At 41.2% G+C, this 15,596-nt stretch overlaps 1 protein-coding gene across 6 annotated transcripts in view; it reads left to right on the forward strand.

Annotated features, from left to right (window-relative positions):
* GIGYF2 (GRB10 interacting GYF protein 2) overlaps positions 1 to 15,596 on the forward strand; it is a 112,368-nt gene that overhangs the window by 82,381 nt on the left and 14,391 nt on the right. For all 6 annotated transcript variants that reach the window (XM_006209125.4, XM_015243427.3, XM_006209126.4 and 3 more), the window contains 7 exons: positions 1,717 to 1,808; positions 2,790 to 2,897; positions 3,939 to 4,039; positions 5,826 to 5,926; positions 7,787 to 7,948; positions 9,088 to 9,246; positions 11,784 to 12,020. In XM_006209125.4, the coding sequence (XP_006209187.1) occupies positions 1,717 to 1,808; positions 2,790 to 2,897; positions 3,939 to 4,039; positions 5,826 to 5,926; positions 7,787 to 7,948; positions 9,088 to 9,246; positions 11,784 to 12,020 (960 nt within the window). The remainder of the gene's footprint in view (positions 1 to 1,716; positions 1,809 to 2,789; positions 2,898 to 3,938; positions 4,040 to 5,825; positions 5,927 to 7,786; positions 7,949 to 9,087; positions 9,247 to 11,783; positions 12,021 to 15,596) is intronic.

Here is a 15,596-nt window from a genome sequence, read left to right on the forward strand (position 1 = left end):
TCCTTTTCCAGGTTGGAATGGTTGCTGGCCATCATCAAAAGTGGCCATAGTCAGAAACCTTTAGTGTGAACACTGGATTTCTACAGTAATATCCGTTGATTTATTCATCAATTACATATTGAGGGCCTGTGCCAAGCCTGTGTTAGGTTCTTATGAGGTGAAGATGATAAGTTGCAGCCTCTGTAGTTAAAAGAGTTCATAAGTGAGAACAGTGCCTATCAAACTTCTTTGACCACAGCCTGTAGTGTTAAAAAAAAAAAAGTTTTACATCTCTACTCTACTGAGCAGCTATATCTGTGAAACAAATTTCATAAAACATTTAGTGCCATGCATGCATTTTCTGTTTTCTTTTTTCCTTCTTCTTTTTAAATATGTAAATACTGATCTTGATCCAGTAGTTGATTTCACAATCCACTAATGGATTGAGACTTCTTATAGTTTGGAGAGCAGTGAAGATTTCTAGGTGAGGGGAATTACTTCTGACATACCTGTTGTAAATCCAAAGAGAGATTATTCTATGTATTATATATAAATTGTATTTTTAGCACCACTCAGAAACTGGGATGAGTTTATATCTTACGTGTGTTGGAGCTGGAAGCTCATCACTTAGAGCTTGGCTTGCTCACACTAGTCCTTTTCCTGACTTCCAGTTACAGGGGCTGAGCCTCAGTCAGGCTCACCTAAGGGAAAGACCATGGGAAGCTCTGCCTCCTGTCAGGTATTGCTTTTGCCCTTAAGAGAGTTCACCTTGAAGGTGAAATATACCTTGAAATCTAAGGTGCTTGTCAGGTAGAAATTTTAGACCAATCTGATGTGCCTTCTACCCTCCACTATTTAATGAGAAAGAAAAATGTCCATGAATTTCAAATGAACCCCAATCCAAGAAATCGTATATCAAATGCTTTTTTCCAAACTATAATCAGTGTACAGTAAAGATACAACCTATTCAGTAATGATTTGCCTACATTTAGTCTGTGTCACCCTTATGCTTTATTTTTATTGTCTTACACCTTCACCTTTCACTATTTTTTCCACTTTCAGCTTTCCTAAATTTAAATTTCAGCCATGTTATTTGAAATGTAAGCCAAAAAAACAGGATTTTAGTAAGCTTATTTTTAAACTCTTGATTTTTTAATAGCAATAAAAACCTAATTTTTGGATAGTTATAGTTTTCAAAGCTCTTTTTATATTCTGTTTAAATTTCTCATCCTCTTCAAGAAAACGTACTTATACACTGGCTCCCTGTATTCATTATGTGCTGTTGTAAAATCCCTACTATAACATTTCATTTAACTTCTTTCTGTTTTGTCCTATTTCTCTAATTTCTACATAATCTCCAAGTTTATAAACCATTTTTAAGATTAGGAGAATTATACGTTTTTAAAGTTACAATCATAGTAGGAGTATAGTACAACATTCAGCTTCAAGGGCAGTAGGGGAGAACAGCAACTGTAAATAAGGACCCTTTCCCACCTTATGGACTCTCTTATAGTACAGACACCACCTTCTTCCACTAGAGGGCACTGTTTAGCTTCTAAAGATGCTTTTTTTTTTTTTTTTTTTTAATTAGTTGTGTGTTTAGGTTTGGGGTATAAAGGTGGGGCAGGATGTAAAGGTCTACAATTCATTTTCTTTTCAGATGTAGGTACTGAACTGCTTTTAGGCTCTTTGCAGTTTATTCACTGGTATTTCTTCCTTCCACCCCTTCACTCCTAGGGAGAGTTGGACCAGGAGCGACTGACCAGGCAGCAGGAACTCACAGCCTTATACCAGATGCAGCACCTCCAGTACCAGCAGTTCTTAATACAGTAAGAGCAGTAATGTGGTGCACTTTAGCTCCAAAAGTAACCAAAAGTGGCGTGTTACCCCTGAACATTCTAAGTTTGGTCTTATCTTGCATCTTAAATGCCAGAAGCTTGCAGATGACACTTAGCTATAATTTTGTAAGATCTTTAGCTCCTAAAGCAAGAATCAACCAACATTTTAGGAACTAAGTGCCTCCTTAAATGGCTCAACTTTGAATACCACAGAGAAAAAGCAGATGAGAGGGAAGGAGAGAAGTAAAAGTTAGTAGTGGTATGGAATGATGGCTGAATCACTTAGGTTCTGGGTCTTTCGTAGAAGAAATTTGCTATCATCTGGTGCAGAGGTTGGCAAACTGGCCGGCTACTTGTTTTCATAAGCAGAGTTTTATTGAAACAGAGTCACACCCATTTGTTTGTATATTGTCTGTGGCTGCTTTTGCAGTACAGTGGCAGAACTGAGTAGTTGCAAATGGCCTGCAAAGCCAAAAATATTTACTGTCTGACTCTTCATAGAAAAAAAATTTGCCCACCTCTGATCTAGTGAAAAAAATCCTACTTAAAATTTTCCAAGCTGAAACATCATAAATTTGAGAATTTTTATACAAGTGATTTTATTTTTGCAAAGGGTAGTTCTTGTGGAAATAGCTGTTGGAAATAGCTGTTAGTTTGAGTATGTTTTTTCACTTGTTTTCTGATAAAAGGCTATATTATCATCTTGTGGGAGTTTTCCAATTTTTGACCTTTCATTAGTTTTTTTCTGTTCTCTTTTCACTCAGAAGTGTGTCATCTAGAAGTTCAGTTCTTTCTAGAATGAAGTGTAGAATTTTTTGTGTGACTGTTATCATGAAGGATTATTAATATATATTTGGTAGCTATTTCTAATGGTGCTTCTTGTAGGATGTGGACAGAGCTTTGTGTTGTGATGTCTCAGTAGAGCGAACTGAGTGTGCACAGACAGGTTATACTGTGTTTTCCTTTTTGAAGACAGCAGTATGCGCAGGTTCTGGCTCAGCAGCAGAAAGCGGCGCTGTCTTCACAGCAGCAGCAGCAGCTGGCACTTCTCCTCCAGCAGTTCCAGGCGCTGAAGATGAGGTTGGTGGTCATTTCCGCCATGTGTCGCACGGTGCGGGGGGTGGGGGTGCTATTAGGGAAATAGAAGAAAGCAAATTTTAAAATGCGTGGACTCTGGTATTAAAATACCAACACAAAACATGTCTCTTTGTGTTTTGTGTAAAAACAAAATGTGATTTTTTAAAATAATAGTTAAAAAATAAAAATAATAGGTAAGCTGGAGGTAAAGCATTTATTTGGTCTTTTTACTCAGAAGATAAATTTTGAATAATAACCAAAGAATAGTAAGAACGCTTGAGAAGCAGTGTAGTCTTGGGGAGCCAGCAACAATAACATTGTAGTCTAGAAGTTTAATCTCAGTTTTACTTGTGATATCTCAAAAAGATAATAACAATACCATGTAGGGTTATAATTTTCCAGACCAAAAACCATTAAGGTAGGTCTAAGGAAAAGGAAATCATGCTCCCTGCTGTTTTAAATGATCACTCAGGATAATAGTTATTGTATCTCCTGCAAAGGTATCAGTCAGTGCTCTTAAAAACTTTACTGTCCAATTTAACCAAAACGTTTCACGTTTCTCTTTTGAGCCGTAACCCATCCTGTGAAGTAGGCAGGTTAGATATTAAGGTATCCATTTTAAAGACAGGCAAACTGGGACTCTGAGAAGCTAAAGGACCTGGTTGACATAATACACAGAAAACTTCAGAGACAGAACTAAAATGCAGACCTTTTGATGCAGTGATCTTAGAGTTTTTCATGATAACATGCTGAGTCTGTGACTCTTACTGAGATATTTTGGATGTTTTTAAAAGACAGTAGCTACATCCGTTATTTGGAAATCAGTATTTGCTAACACCTTGAATCCAGAAATGTGATCACTGTTCCTCTCTGTTCCTTTTTCCTTCCCTAAATGTTTTGGTGGTGTTACGTTTTAGTTAAAACAATGAAGTTTTTTGGCCAGATAACCTCAAAAACCTACAAATAATCTAGAAACTCCTCTTTATCTATTTTTGTGAATAAAAAGGACAAGTTAAGTTAATTTTTTAAATTTTCCTTTTGCAGAATATCTGATCAGAACGTCATTCCCTCAGTAACTAGGTCTGTGTCAGTGCCAGATACTGGTTCTATCTGGGAACTCCAGCCAGCAGCTTCACAGCCTACAGGTAAAAACTTAAGATTGGCTTGTAGTATATCTCTAAGAATTTAGACTCTAATAACTTTATAAATCAATTTTTAAAAATCAGTTTTTGGACCTGTGTTGTATTGAATATTAAGTAAGTTTTTTTTAATGGACCCCAGCACAGGATTCAAATAGCTGTTAAGGATTTGCTAGAAATTATTTAGCAGATAGATTTCTTGAATTTGACTCAGCCTCTCTTTCTCATGTTGTTCTAACCACTGTGAAAAAGTCCTCTAAACTGTTTTTCACCTCTTCTGCCAGAGTGAGAAAAAACATAAGTGAAAACGTAAGTAATGGTGATCTGTTCTTTCGAGTCAAGGGTTGATATTACAGCTTAACACTGGAGGTACCCAGAAGTTTTTGGAATAGAAAAGCCTACTCTTGCCTCATTCTCTCATCTTTTTGCATCAAATCAGAAAATTTAGGGCTGACATCTTTAACATGTCTTGATATTGGTGCAACACTTTTTTGTTTCTTAAGGCCTGATTCTTGCGGAGGTGGACAGTTTGAACCTTGGGTGGTCCTTACAAGGGGTTACAGTTGGTGTTGGTAATTCTCAGGAACCATGGACATTGATGGATTTTTCTTAGAGCCATTGAGCCATTCAGTTCCTTTGCTAACATTGACCCTGGGGATTATGGCAGGAAAAGGACTGATTATCTTCCCTTATCAATTTTCCCTGCCATGTGTACCTTATTTTTTCCTGTTAGGGTGGTAAAATATTCTTTTTATTTTATTTACAGTTAGGATGTTAAAATATTCTTTTTATTTTATTTATGTTTATTTTATTTATTTTTTAATGAGGTACTGGGGAATGAACCCAAGACCTTGATATGTGCCCTTTACCACTGAGCTATACCCACCCCCCGCTCTACTTTTTAAAATCTATGAATATCTTATTAAATAGTTTCTTTGTTCAGGAATGATGCTGTTAAGGTCTTTCACAAATAGTCCATTGGTTTTATACAGACAAGAATTTATAGTCCATAAATAGACTATAATAGGAATGTAGGAAACAGAGAATGCTGAAAAGTAGTGTCAGCAAACCTTGCAGGCAATCGGAAAACAGACTCAGAAGCCTTTATCTGTTTGTTTACTTCCATATCAGACCTTGTGCTGCCTTTCAGGTCAGTAGGACCCAGTGTCATTTGTGAGACCTGCCTAGCCTTTCCAGAGGCCTCCCAGCTCCAGCTGTACTTTTTTTCTCTCTTTTTCTCTCTCTCTCTCCTCTCTCCCCTCTCTCGCTATCTCATTGGAGTAAAATTCATGTAACATAAAATTAACCATTTTAAAATGAACAGTTCAGTGGCATTCAGTACATTCGCAATATTGTGTAACTGCTTAGTTCTCTCTGGTTCTACAGCTGTACCTCTCCTAACCCCACTCTTCAAAATACTGTTGGCTTTGGGATCTAATGCACTGGGACATAAATCCTGGCTTGACATATATCCTTGGGAATGTTACAGAACTACTTCTGCCCCTTACTAGCTTGTTCATCCATAAAAATGAGCATATGAACAGATATCTTTTAGGGTGTTTTGAGGATGAACTTAGTTCCCAATAAATGCATGGTGCTTTCTTTCCTTCTAGATGTGTTGAAGGGTATTGATATAAACTAGAGGCCCCTGGTAGTTCTGCTTAGAGGCAGAACAGATGTACGTGATGGAGCTCATTCAGGGACAGGAAAACAGCTTTTCATTACGCTTCTGCATACCTAGCCATGTATGTAAGCTCTGACATCCCTCACTTTTCCCCCTCATGTCTTATAGTCTGGGAAAGTGGTAGTGTGTGGGATCTTCCCCTTGACACCACGACTCCGGGACCTGCCCTTGAACAGCTTCAGCAGATGGAGAAGGCCAAAGCTGCAAAGGTCTGAAACCCATTCTTCCATAGCAGTGCATGCTTTCCAGCTGCAGGATGTAGACATTTGTTTATTGTTACCTCTGTCTCTCTAGCTACCTACATTTTTCCTTTTAGTTGATGGCTACTTAGCTGGTATAAACACATTCATATTCTTTACTTATTGTGCTCTTTTCTCCCCCAAAGACCTCAAAACAATTAAAGTTAGTAAGTTTAAATTAAATCAGTTCAAGTTGGTTGGTTGACACATTGATGATCATGGTCATAGGTATATATTAGTTACATTATTCATGGTATAAACGCTTTTTACAAGATCATAAGAATATGTCCACCACATTGCTTATTAGATTCTTGATCTGAGGCTTGAGTTCCCACGTTGAATATTTATGGTGGTATTTATTAATGTTTCTTAGTGTCCCAGACCTACAGCTGAAAAGTTCAACATTAACGTTACATCCTGTGTTCCATTCACATCTTCTGGAGGAGTTAGGAATCTTGAATTTTAGTTTTAGTACTTGTCAGAAGAGGCTGTCTGTCAACAGCGAGTGTCATTGTAATGATTTCTGAGTTTTCATGCCTCTGAGAGAATCTTGTTCCTATTTCACATTTAATGCATTCTTATCCCCTGAGGTAGTGACAGTCTCTGTAGAGTGCCCAGAGTATGAAAAGAATTCATGGTCAAGGTCTGTCTCCATACAAGTGAGAGACCACAACTCTTGAGTTTTTGTTCCACGGTGCTTTGTGCTGGGAGCACACAGATGATGAAGGCTCACATTCGTGTGTGTATGTGTGTTAGGGGAATCGGGAGGATGACAACACAGAGAAGTGACACAAGAAAGCACACAGGCCAGCTGCCTAGTAGGACAAGTAGCAATCAGGAATTGGTTGACACTCTTGATGAACAGTAATACCAGAGCTAATTTCAGTTGAACAACAGGATTTAGCTCAGTTGAAGGGTTTGGGGTTGACAGAGTAGAAGGTGAAAATTAAACTGCAGTTGAGGGAAACAAGACCTGTAAAGGCTAGAAGTGTATGAGAACATCCTGGCACAGGAGACAGTTAAATAGTTTGGCCTGGCCTGGAGCCGTGGTTTGTGAAGAATAAATGATGAGAGAGATTAAAGAAGATGGGGCAGCCCAATCCTTGCACGTGTTGCATTAAAGACTTAGGATTTATCTTCAAGGTGAAGGATGGTGTTAATGTAAGCCCGGGAGTGATTTTTTTTTTGGTAGAGGTTAAATGTTGAGCTGAGGACTGTGGGCAAAACTGGTTGCTGGGAAACCAGATAAGAGACTCTTAGGAAGGTGGATGAAAAAGTAAAGGCCTGAACTATATGTGCAGCAGTAGGACTGGAGACTAAGGGCTGGATTTGATGAGTATTTAGGAAATATACATGATAAAGTTTTAAGTGGTTGCTATTCAAATTTTAAAGAATTCTGTAACTTTTCATACTAGCAGCTTTATAGAATTGCTGTTGAAACCTTGTTAGACACACTGTTAGATCTTCGATCAGAAAATCCTTTGTGGGGATGAACAAAGAAGTGCCACCCCAAGAGATTTCTGGTGTTACTCTCGTATTGGGCACTGCTCTCTCTCCCACATCTAGGAGATGCGCTGTAGTAGTAGTGTGGAGTGAAGGGGTGGGTAAAAAATAGGGGTGAGTGCATTCAGTGGAGAGGAGCATAAAACTTTTCTGATGACTGTGACATAGCAGAGCTTAGAGCTCTTAAATAGCTGCTTTCATCGCCCAGTTGCACTACGTGTAACTGAGTGCAAGGTAGTGTCTGCCCTGACCAGCTTCTGGTCACTGACGCTGGAGTGTTCCTGCACTCAATCTTAGGTTTCTAAGAGTACTCTTGTGTAATCACAGCTAGAGCAGGAGAGAAGAGAGGCAGAAATGAGGGCAAAACGGGAAGAGGAGGAGCGAAAGAGGCAAGAAGAACTCCGGAGGCAACAGGAGGAAATTCTTCGGAGACAGCAGGAGGAAGAAAGGAAAAGGCGAGAGGAAGAAGAGCTTGCTCGACGGAAACAGGTATGTCTCTGAGAACTCTACCTCGAGAATTAATGCTGAAGGAGGGCCATCACGGTATCTTGCTCACTTCCATCATTTCAGAGGTCATAGTTCTCCCAGAGTTGGCTTTCCTAAGGCAGAGGGAGTTAACAGCAAGACTGGGATTAGAATTGTAGGAGACTCACTTCCCTTTAGGAAAAATGTCTGTTATCTACTACCACCCACTCGGGGGATATACTTCAGTCTTAGTAAATCATTGGAACTGGTTTCTTCTACGTATTTCTTGGGGTTTTGTAAACCAGTTAGATTTCAGAAGTAATTAAGCTTTGTTTAAGTATTTATAACTAGGACACTGAATGGTTATCATGTTTCATGGCTGTTTGTATATCTTTTTTGGGAATTCTGTATTATGTGCTTGGACCATTTTTCTATTGGGATTTTTAAAGGTCCCATTTGAAAGAATCCACTCTGTAATAGCCCCACTGTCTAGCCTTTACCTCACATTTCCTTGTTTTTTGCCCTAAGAAGTACTCTGAAAAACAAAACTAGTCCATGCTGGGATAGATGAGAACTGCTAGTATTCCTAGGAGTCACACTCTACATCAGCATAAGGACTCTAAGAAGTATTCCAGTGAAGAAATCTGTTTAATTCTGTATTGCTCGATGTTTCTTCCTAAGTTATTCTGACAGTGGAACCTTTTTCTGTATACTTAATATCCGTAGGACTTTAGTTCTTGAGAGCATGTTCTGGAACACATGGCTTCACTCAGTACTTCTGATAGGAGAACATATCTGCCTCACCAGGCATTGTTGGTGGCTGTGTTGATTTGACTTCTCTATGCCTTAGGTTCTCAGCTGATTTAAAAAATAGGGACTAATGGTAGCAGTGGAGAAACCAAAGCCCCAGTCCTTTCTAGCGTTAATCAGGAAACGATGTAACTAATGTAGAAGCCAGGATAGACTTCACAGTGTAGTGCCTGCTCTTAATGTGCTTACTCCCCAGCTCACATACGTGCTTTTTACTCTAGATCCTGGTTATATACTTGTTATATTTACTGTTAACAGAATCTTAGCAGCATATAGCCTATTTCTTTTCAAATTATGTAATACAGTAATTAAGATGCGTGTGTATGGGCATCCCCCCTTTTTTTTTAATTTAGGAAGAGGCTCTGCGACGCCAGAGGGAGCAGGAAATTGCGTTAAGGCGACAGCGAGAAGAGGAAGAAAGGCAGCAGCAAGAAGAAGCTCTTAGAAGACTGGAGGAGAGGAGAAGAGAAGAGGAAGAAAGGCGGAAGCAGGAAGAGTTGTTACGCAAGCAGGTGATCCCATGGTTTACACTTCACACTGCTTCTTTGAAGCTGGGAGTTGGTGGTAAGGAAGTGTTAGGGTACTAGAAGAACCTATCTGAAACTTTTCCAGGTTGCTGAAAATTACCAAAAGAGATCCAACTGGCTCATTACTTTTGTAATAACCAGTCCACACGTAATTATAGAAGCTGAACAAAATGTCAAAGAATCAAAACAAACAAACAAACAAACAAAAAGAACACCAGAGAGAAGCAGAAGAAAGCCTACTTTTAAAAAAACCAAATTTGAGATCTGCGGTTTGACAACCTTTTCCTCTGGGCTCTCCTCAGTTCACCCTTTCAGAGTGCACAATTCATTGCTGCTTAATGTAGCCCTAAGATGGTGCAGTAATGATCATTATCTGACTCCAGTCCTTCTGTGCCATTCTGCTGTTACAGGCGCCAGACCCCTAAAGCATTTCATTTTAATGTTTAAGAATAGAAATAAATTTTTTTTTATTAGTAGATTTTATTTTTAAAATAGTTTTAGATTTTCAGGAAAATTGGGATGATATGTACAGTTTCCCCTATTATTATCTTATATTAGTATGGTACATTTGTTATAATAAACCAATATTGACACATTAATAAGTCAATATTGATGCATTATTATTAACGGAAGACCTTAGTTTATTAACATTTCTTCAGTTTTCCTCTAATATCCTTTTTCTGTTCCAAGATCCCATCCAAAATAATGCATTTAGTTGTCATGTCTCCTTAGTTTATTCTTGGCTGTGACAGTTTCTCAGACTGTCCTTGTTTTTGGTGACTTCGACAGTTTTAAGGAATACTGGTCATATACTATAGGGTAATCCTCTATTGGAATTTGTTAGAAGTTTTTCTCACAATTAGGCTGGAGTTATGGGTGTTTGGGAAGAAGATCCCAGAAGTAGAGTACCATTTTCATCACATATCAAGGGTACATATTACTAACGTGGTTTATGGCTATTGAGGATGCAGTAGTGCTTGTCGGGTTTCTCCACTGTCAAGTTACTCTTTCCCCCTCTTACTGTACTGAAGACACCGTGTGGAGCAGCCCACGCTTAACGGACGTGGGTCTTTATTTGTTGGTTAGATTGACAGAAGGATGGAGTTTGCCTGTTTTTGCTTATGTTCTTGATTGAAACTCTTCTGAGAAACCTGAATTCTTTTAGAGGTAGATAACTTTCAGGTTAGGTTATATATTGATTAATTTTGTGGTTAATGTACCGTATGCCAGTTACTGTGCTTGTTTCCTGGTAGAGTCCAGAACTTTTAAAGAAATTCTTTCTGTCCTCAGGAAGCTCACAGGCTATGTGGGTGATGATTTTACAAGAAGTAAATGCCATATTAAGGATGCTTTCAGCTGAAAAATAAAAATATTCACCTAAAAATGGCTAAATAATAGATAGCATTATTGCCTCATGTATTGAGGAATACTGAAGATAAGGCAGTTACACATGACCTCAGTGACTCAGTGATATCATTAAGGATCCAGGTCTTTTGCATGCTTCTCCTCTGTCATCTCCTGGTGTGTTGACTTTTTCACCTCATGGTGCATACTTCTGTTCTACCCTTTCTTGATATGTTGACTCTTGGGTTCACGTTTTTTTACCTCATGGTTAGGAGTTCTCTGCATCCGAAAAGAGAGTGGCTCTCATGCTTGTTTTTTGTCTGGGAAGAGTACATTTTCTAGAAGCATCCCTTTGGCCTAAATTGGATCACATGGGTGTCTCTATTTACATTGGAAGTCTAAAAAGCAAAATCTGGCATTTTAAACCTCTGATGTGTTAGGAGGTTCTGTCTGCAAAGAAGCTTGAAGGGAATGGTTGCTGGATAGGTAGACACAGTGGCTGCCACAGGTGGGCTAAGAGCAGACATAGGAGGACAGGATATAGTTGGGCATAATCAGAAGCAGAGAAGTACTCTGCCTCCTAAAGGCTAGGGAGGTCCTCCTAGAGTGGCTGACATCTGCCCTGCCCCTCAGAGTGGACGGGAGTGTGCTGTCTGGATTAGATGGAGCACTGCAGGCGCAGTGAACAGACTCCGCAGAGGAAGGCCAGGAGAGTCCAGACGGCATATGGAATGGTTTTGAGGGAGGGAAGCGGAAGGAAAATGAGCCAAGGTAGAAAGGAAAATAAGCCAGTAGAGGGATGGAAGGATGGGCCAGGGAGAGATCTTCCCAGGGCCTATGGGCCACAAAGGGTTAGCACCAGGAGTGGAATTAAGTAATCTTGTAAAGTTGCTTTGGTTCTGGAACTGGCTGAGGCTTTCCTGATGATCAGTATCCTTGCAAGGCAGCTCTTTGTACTCAGCATCCTGAGAAAAGCTACCTCTGCCTCGATGTTGGAACAGTTTCCAACAGACTTGCCTTAGTTTGAGGTGATCCCTAGCTATAAGCATGCTAGGCCTTTGTGGCTTTCTGCTCTGTCACTTCTATAGCCTTTGACAGTGATTCAGAGTGATTCAAAAGTGATTCAGATTTTTTAACACAATTAAATGTTATTCTCATTTATTTTTCCTTCTGGGAAGGAAGAGGAGGCTGCGAAATGGGCCCGGGAAGAAGAAGAAGCCCAGCGTCGATTAGAGGAGAACCGGCTGCGAATGGAAGAGGAGGCAGCCAGACTCCGGCACGAGGAGGAGGAACGCAAGCGGAAAGAGCTGGAGCTGCAGCGGCAGAAGGAGCTAATGCGCCAGAGGCAGCAGCAGCAGGAGGCTCTCCGGAGGCTGCAGCAGCAGCAGCATCAGCAGCAGCTGGCGCAGATGAAGGTGAGGACTCCTCGCAGCCGGACCGGCCCGGACTGCGTGGTGCGTGGGGCATCTTATCCATGTTCCTTAGTAGGAGGACGCTGGCAGTGCAGTAGCAGTGAAACAGTAAAGTACTGCCGCTCTGGTTTTTTGATCAACAAAGTATAACATGATGCATTGTATTTTGTGTTGGGCATTTAAACAAGGGAAGAATAAAAAAGAGGGTAGGATATGAGCAGTGACGCCGGCAAAACCAGGTAAATCTGTATGGTTCATAAATTTAAATGTTGCAGTGCCTACTCTGTACCAGTTGAGTGCTGCTGAGACGAAGATAAATGAGACAAGGCAGCGGCCCTCAGAGAGCTGATGGACTCACGAGGGCAGGAGACGTTAACATTTGGATGTGTAAATAAGAACATTATGTAGTCCTTGAAACACAGCTGGCCATGGGGTTTATTGAAAGTTGAATTGAGGTGATGAGTGCAGAGTGTTGTTTTAGGAGGATTCAAAGCATTATGTGAAATAAGTAGAAAGTGAGATGGGGAGACCAAAGCCAGTTTGAGAATGGAGGGTGTTGGTGAGAGAGGAATGCAGTTGCTGGAGAGTGAGGTATGAGGTGAGTGTGCTCAGGGTTCATATCCCTCTGAGCTGTACATACTGTGTGAAGGAATTAGAACCTAGAGTGATAAAACAGAGTGGGCCGCTGAAATCTTTTCAGCTAGGAAATAACACTGCTAGATTTGCAGGGGCGATTAAGTCACTTTGAGAGCTAAGTAGAAGATGGACTTGAAAGGAACAAAACTGGAGGTGAGTAGACCAGTTGAGAGGGGGCTGATGGAATCGTCTGGGTGAGGAAGAGTTTGACGTAGGCCAGAAAGAACTCAGAGACAAGATGCAGAGGTTAAGAAAGTAAAGTGAGGGTATATCAAGGGATGGATAGTACACTCTCAAGGGGAGAGTGGCAGCCTCAAGTAAGCGGCTGCCCTGAGTGTTTTGGCAAATTAGTTACATGGAGTGTAAAAATGAATGGGCAGAATTTTCATTGAAGAGGGAAGGGTTTGGGGTTGTATTCCCTGATTTTCACCCCAGCTCCACCTTCAGAAGGGTCATGGCATCAGTGCATGATGGGTGCTTCTAATCTGCAAGGTTAATTTTATTGAAATGAAGGCATAATGAGGAGAAGGTTACATTCAATTGGAGATTCCTGCCTCTTCCCAGCTTTCTTCATCACCCCAAAAGGTGTGCCCACTTACCAGCCCGGAGGTTCCTGCTTTTCTTCTTCTGCCCAGGGACCCCTGCTGCTTACGATGTCTGGTCTCCTGTGTTTGGTCTGTGTCCCTCCTTTCTGCCCAATTCCTGCCATCTGGCCTGTGTCCCCCTTTCTCTGCTCCTATCTAGCTAGTGATGTCTTTGTTAAATGTAACATCTGGTCAGTCTCACAGGCATTTCTGTAGCCAGCTTTTTTCTGACATATAGATGTACTTTCTTGTTTTTTTTTTTCACGTCTCATAATTGTTTGTTGGAAACAAAAGTTTGTTGGAATCTAGACTTTTTTGATAAGCATTGTAGCAATTCTGGGTACTGGTGCTTCCCCTTCCCCCCTCATTATTATGATTTGTTTTGTGAATAGCTGGATTAATTTAGTGAAGTTGCACTCCCCGTACCTCCCCAGTAGTGTGAAGCCTCTGCTGCGGCTTCTTTGGGGACGCCGCGCTGGATATGTTCACCGTTACTCTGGAATGACAGTACTTTTGACTGGGCTCTCTGGGTTTTTCCACATCTAGTTGTTAAACTCCACTAATTGCTAGCTGGATTACTGTATTCTGAGAAGAGTCCTGGGGCATAAATTGTTTCATGGACTGATCCAGTCAAATCCAGGCATACTTCCTGAGGTTTATATTTGAGATTTGTTCTGACCTCAGTAGGGCTTCTTTCAGCTTCATTCGACGAAGAAGCAGCCTACAGGTTAGCCTGTATCTGCAGCAAATCTACCAAGCGCCCCCCAGTTGCCTTTCATCCCAGCCGCCTCTGGTTTTGAAAGTGCCCTTAGGCTTGAACTCCTTATGCGCCACACTCTGTTTCAAGTGAAGTCAGTTCCTTTGGGAAGAGGTCTGGCGCTCTCCATAGTCCAGTCTGTTCTCCCCACGTCTACCCCAAGGCAGAAATCTCTGAGTCACAGCTCTGGAGCTAGGAACAATGGAGCCTGCTTGTATGAATTGAGCCCTTGTGGGAATCTCTGCCTAGGTAGGGCGGACTGCTGCTAGGGCAGTCAGCTCAGTAGCACTGTGCAGTTTCCTTCCCATAAGTAAGGCCCGGGCATAAGAAGGAAGCCCCCGCTTCTCAGCTGTGCTTGTCTGTAGCTTGGCCTTTCCAGCAGGAGGCTGGAGCCAGGATGAGAAACGCTGATCCTGTGCTCTTTCCAGGAAGCCAGCCCACTGACCGGCCGCTGATGGGGAGAGAGGGAGGCCTGTGCTCTTAGCTGCACTCATCTGCTTCTGTGGGCCTGAGCTAGGAGCTGAGAGACGGTGGGTCATGGCAGAGTACCAGCCTCTCTGTTCTGAGTTATAGCAGATTTCCTTCAAGAAATGTTATAAGGAATAGTGTTGAAGAAGTAAGGTGGTAATGTCAGGGCAACAGAGAAAAAGTAAATTTTTAAAAGTCAACAAAGGATATTAGGCATTCAGGGGTTAGAAAATGTACCAGATTCCCTAGTCTTTGCTTCTGACTTGGGAAAGTTGTTCTAAAAAGCATAATTGACAAACTGCAGTTCTCTGAGTGGGCAGTACAGGATGTTGAACTGGAAAATGCCCTGGGGCAGTGTTATTTCTTATGTACAAATAAGACTTGAGGAAAATGACAGCTATCTCCAGACATTAGTTGGTCATGTGAAGAAGACTTAGATTTGTCCTGCATTACTCCAGAGAGCAGGCTTGTGAATCACGAGCAGGTACAGTGAAGTATATTTTGGCACAGAATACAGAGGGATTTCAGAGGTGCCTGAAAGGGGATAGGCCATTTCAGGAGGCCATGAGTCTTTTCCTGGTGCTGGCTGAGGTGCTGCTGAAGACGGCTGGGAACTGGGTCCTGGGTACGGTGTGGTAATACAGCCACTGGGGTTTTAGACATCAGCGGTTGCTGGCTGATTGCATCAGAATTAAAAAACTATTCAGATTCTCTGGTTTCACCTTTGGATCTTCTGATTTACAAAGTGTGGGGCCAGGGCGTTCACATTTTTGTAGGTTCTCCAGGTGACGCTGCCAGGTTTGAAATTTGCTGCCTGATTTGATCTTGATATAGTACCTTCCAAATGTGTCATTTTCTATGGAGAAAAAGAGTTCATTTGTTTTCAACTTTGCCTGCTTGGTCCTGCATCTCTCTCTCTTAGCTTTCCTCTGCACCCCTCTGCCACCCCAGCACAGGTGCTGTTGAGAGAAATACCCCTGCTACCTGTCATACTGGGCAAAAGATGTTAAGGACAGATTATATTCAGTGCTGTTGAGGGTCTCATCTGGAGAGCTATCTGGTAATACCAATGACAGTTTACAGTGTTTTCTGTTCTTATCCCACCAGTTCCAGTTTTAGAGATTCCTGCTGAAG

The sequence above is a fragment of the Vicugna pacos genome, chromosome 5, assembly GCF_048564905.1.
Source record: "Vicugna pacos chromosome 5, VicPac4, whole genome shotgun sequence".
Lineage (NCBI taxonomy): Eukaryota > Metazoa > Chordata > Mammalia > Artiodactyla > Camelidae > Vicugna > Vicugna pacos.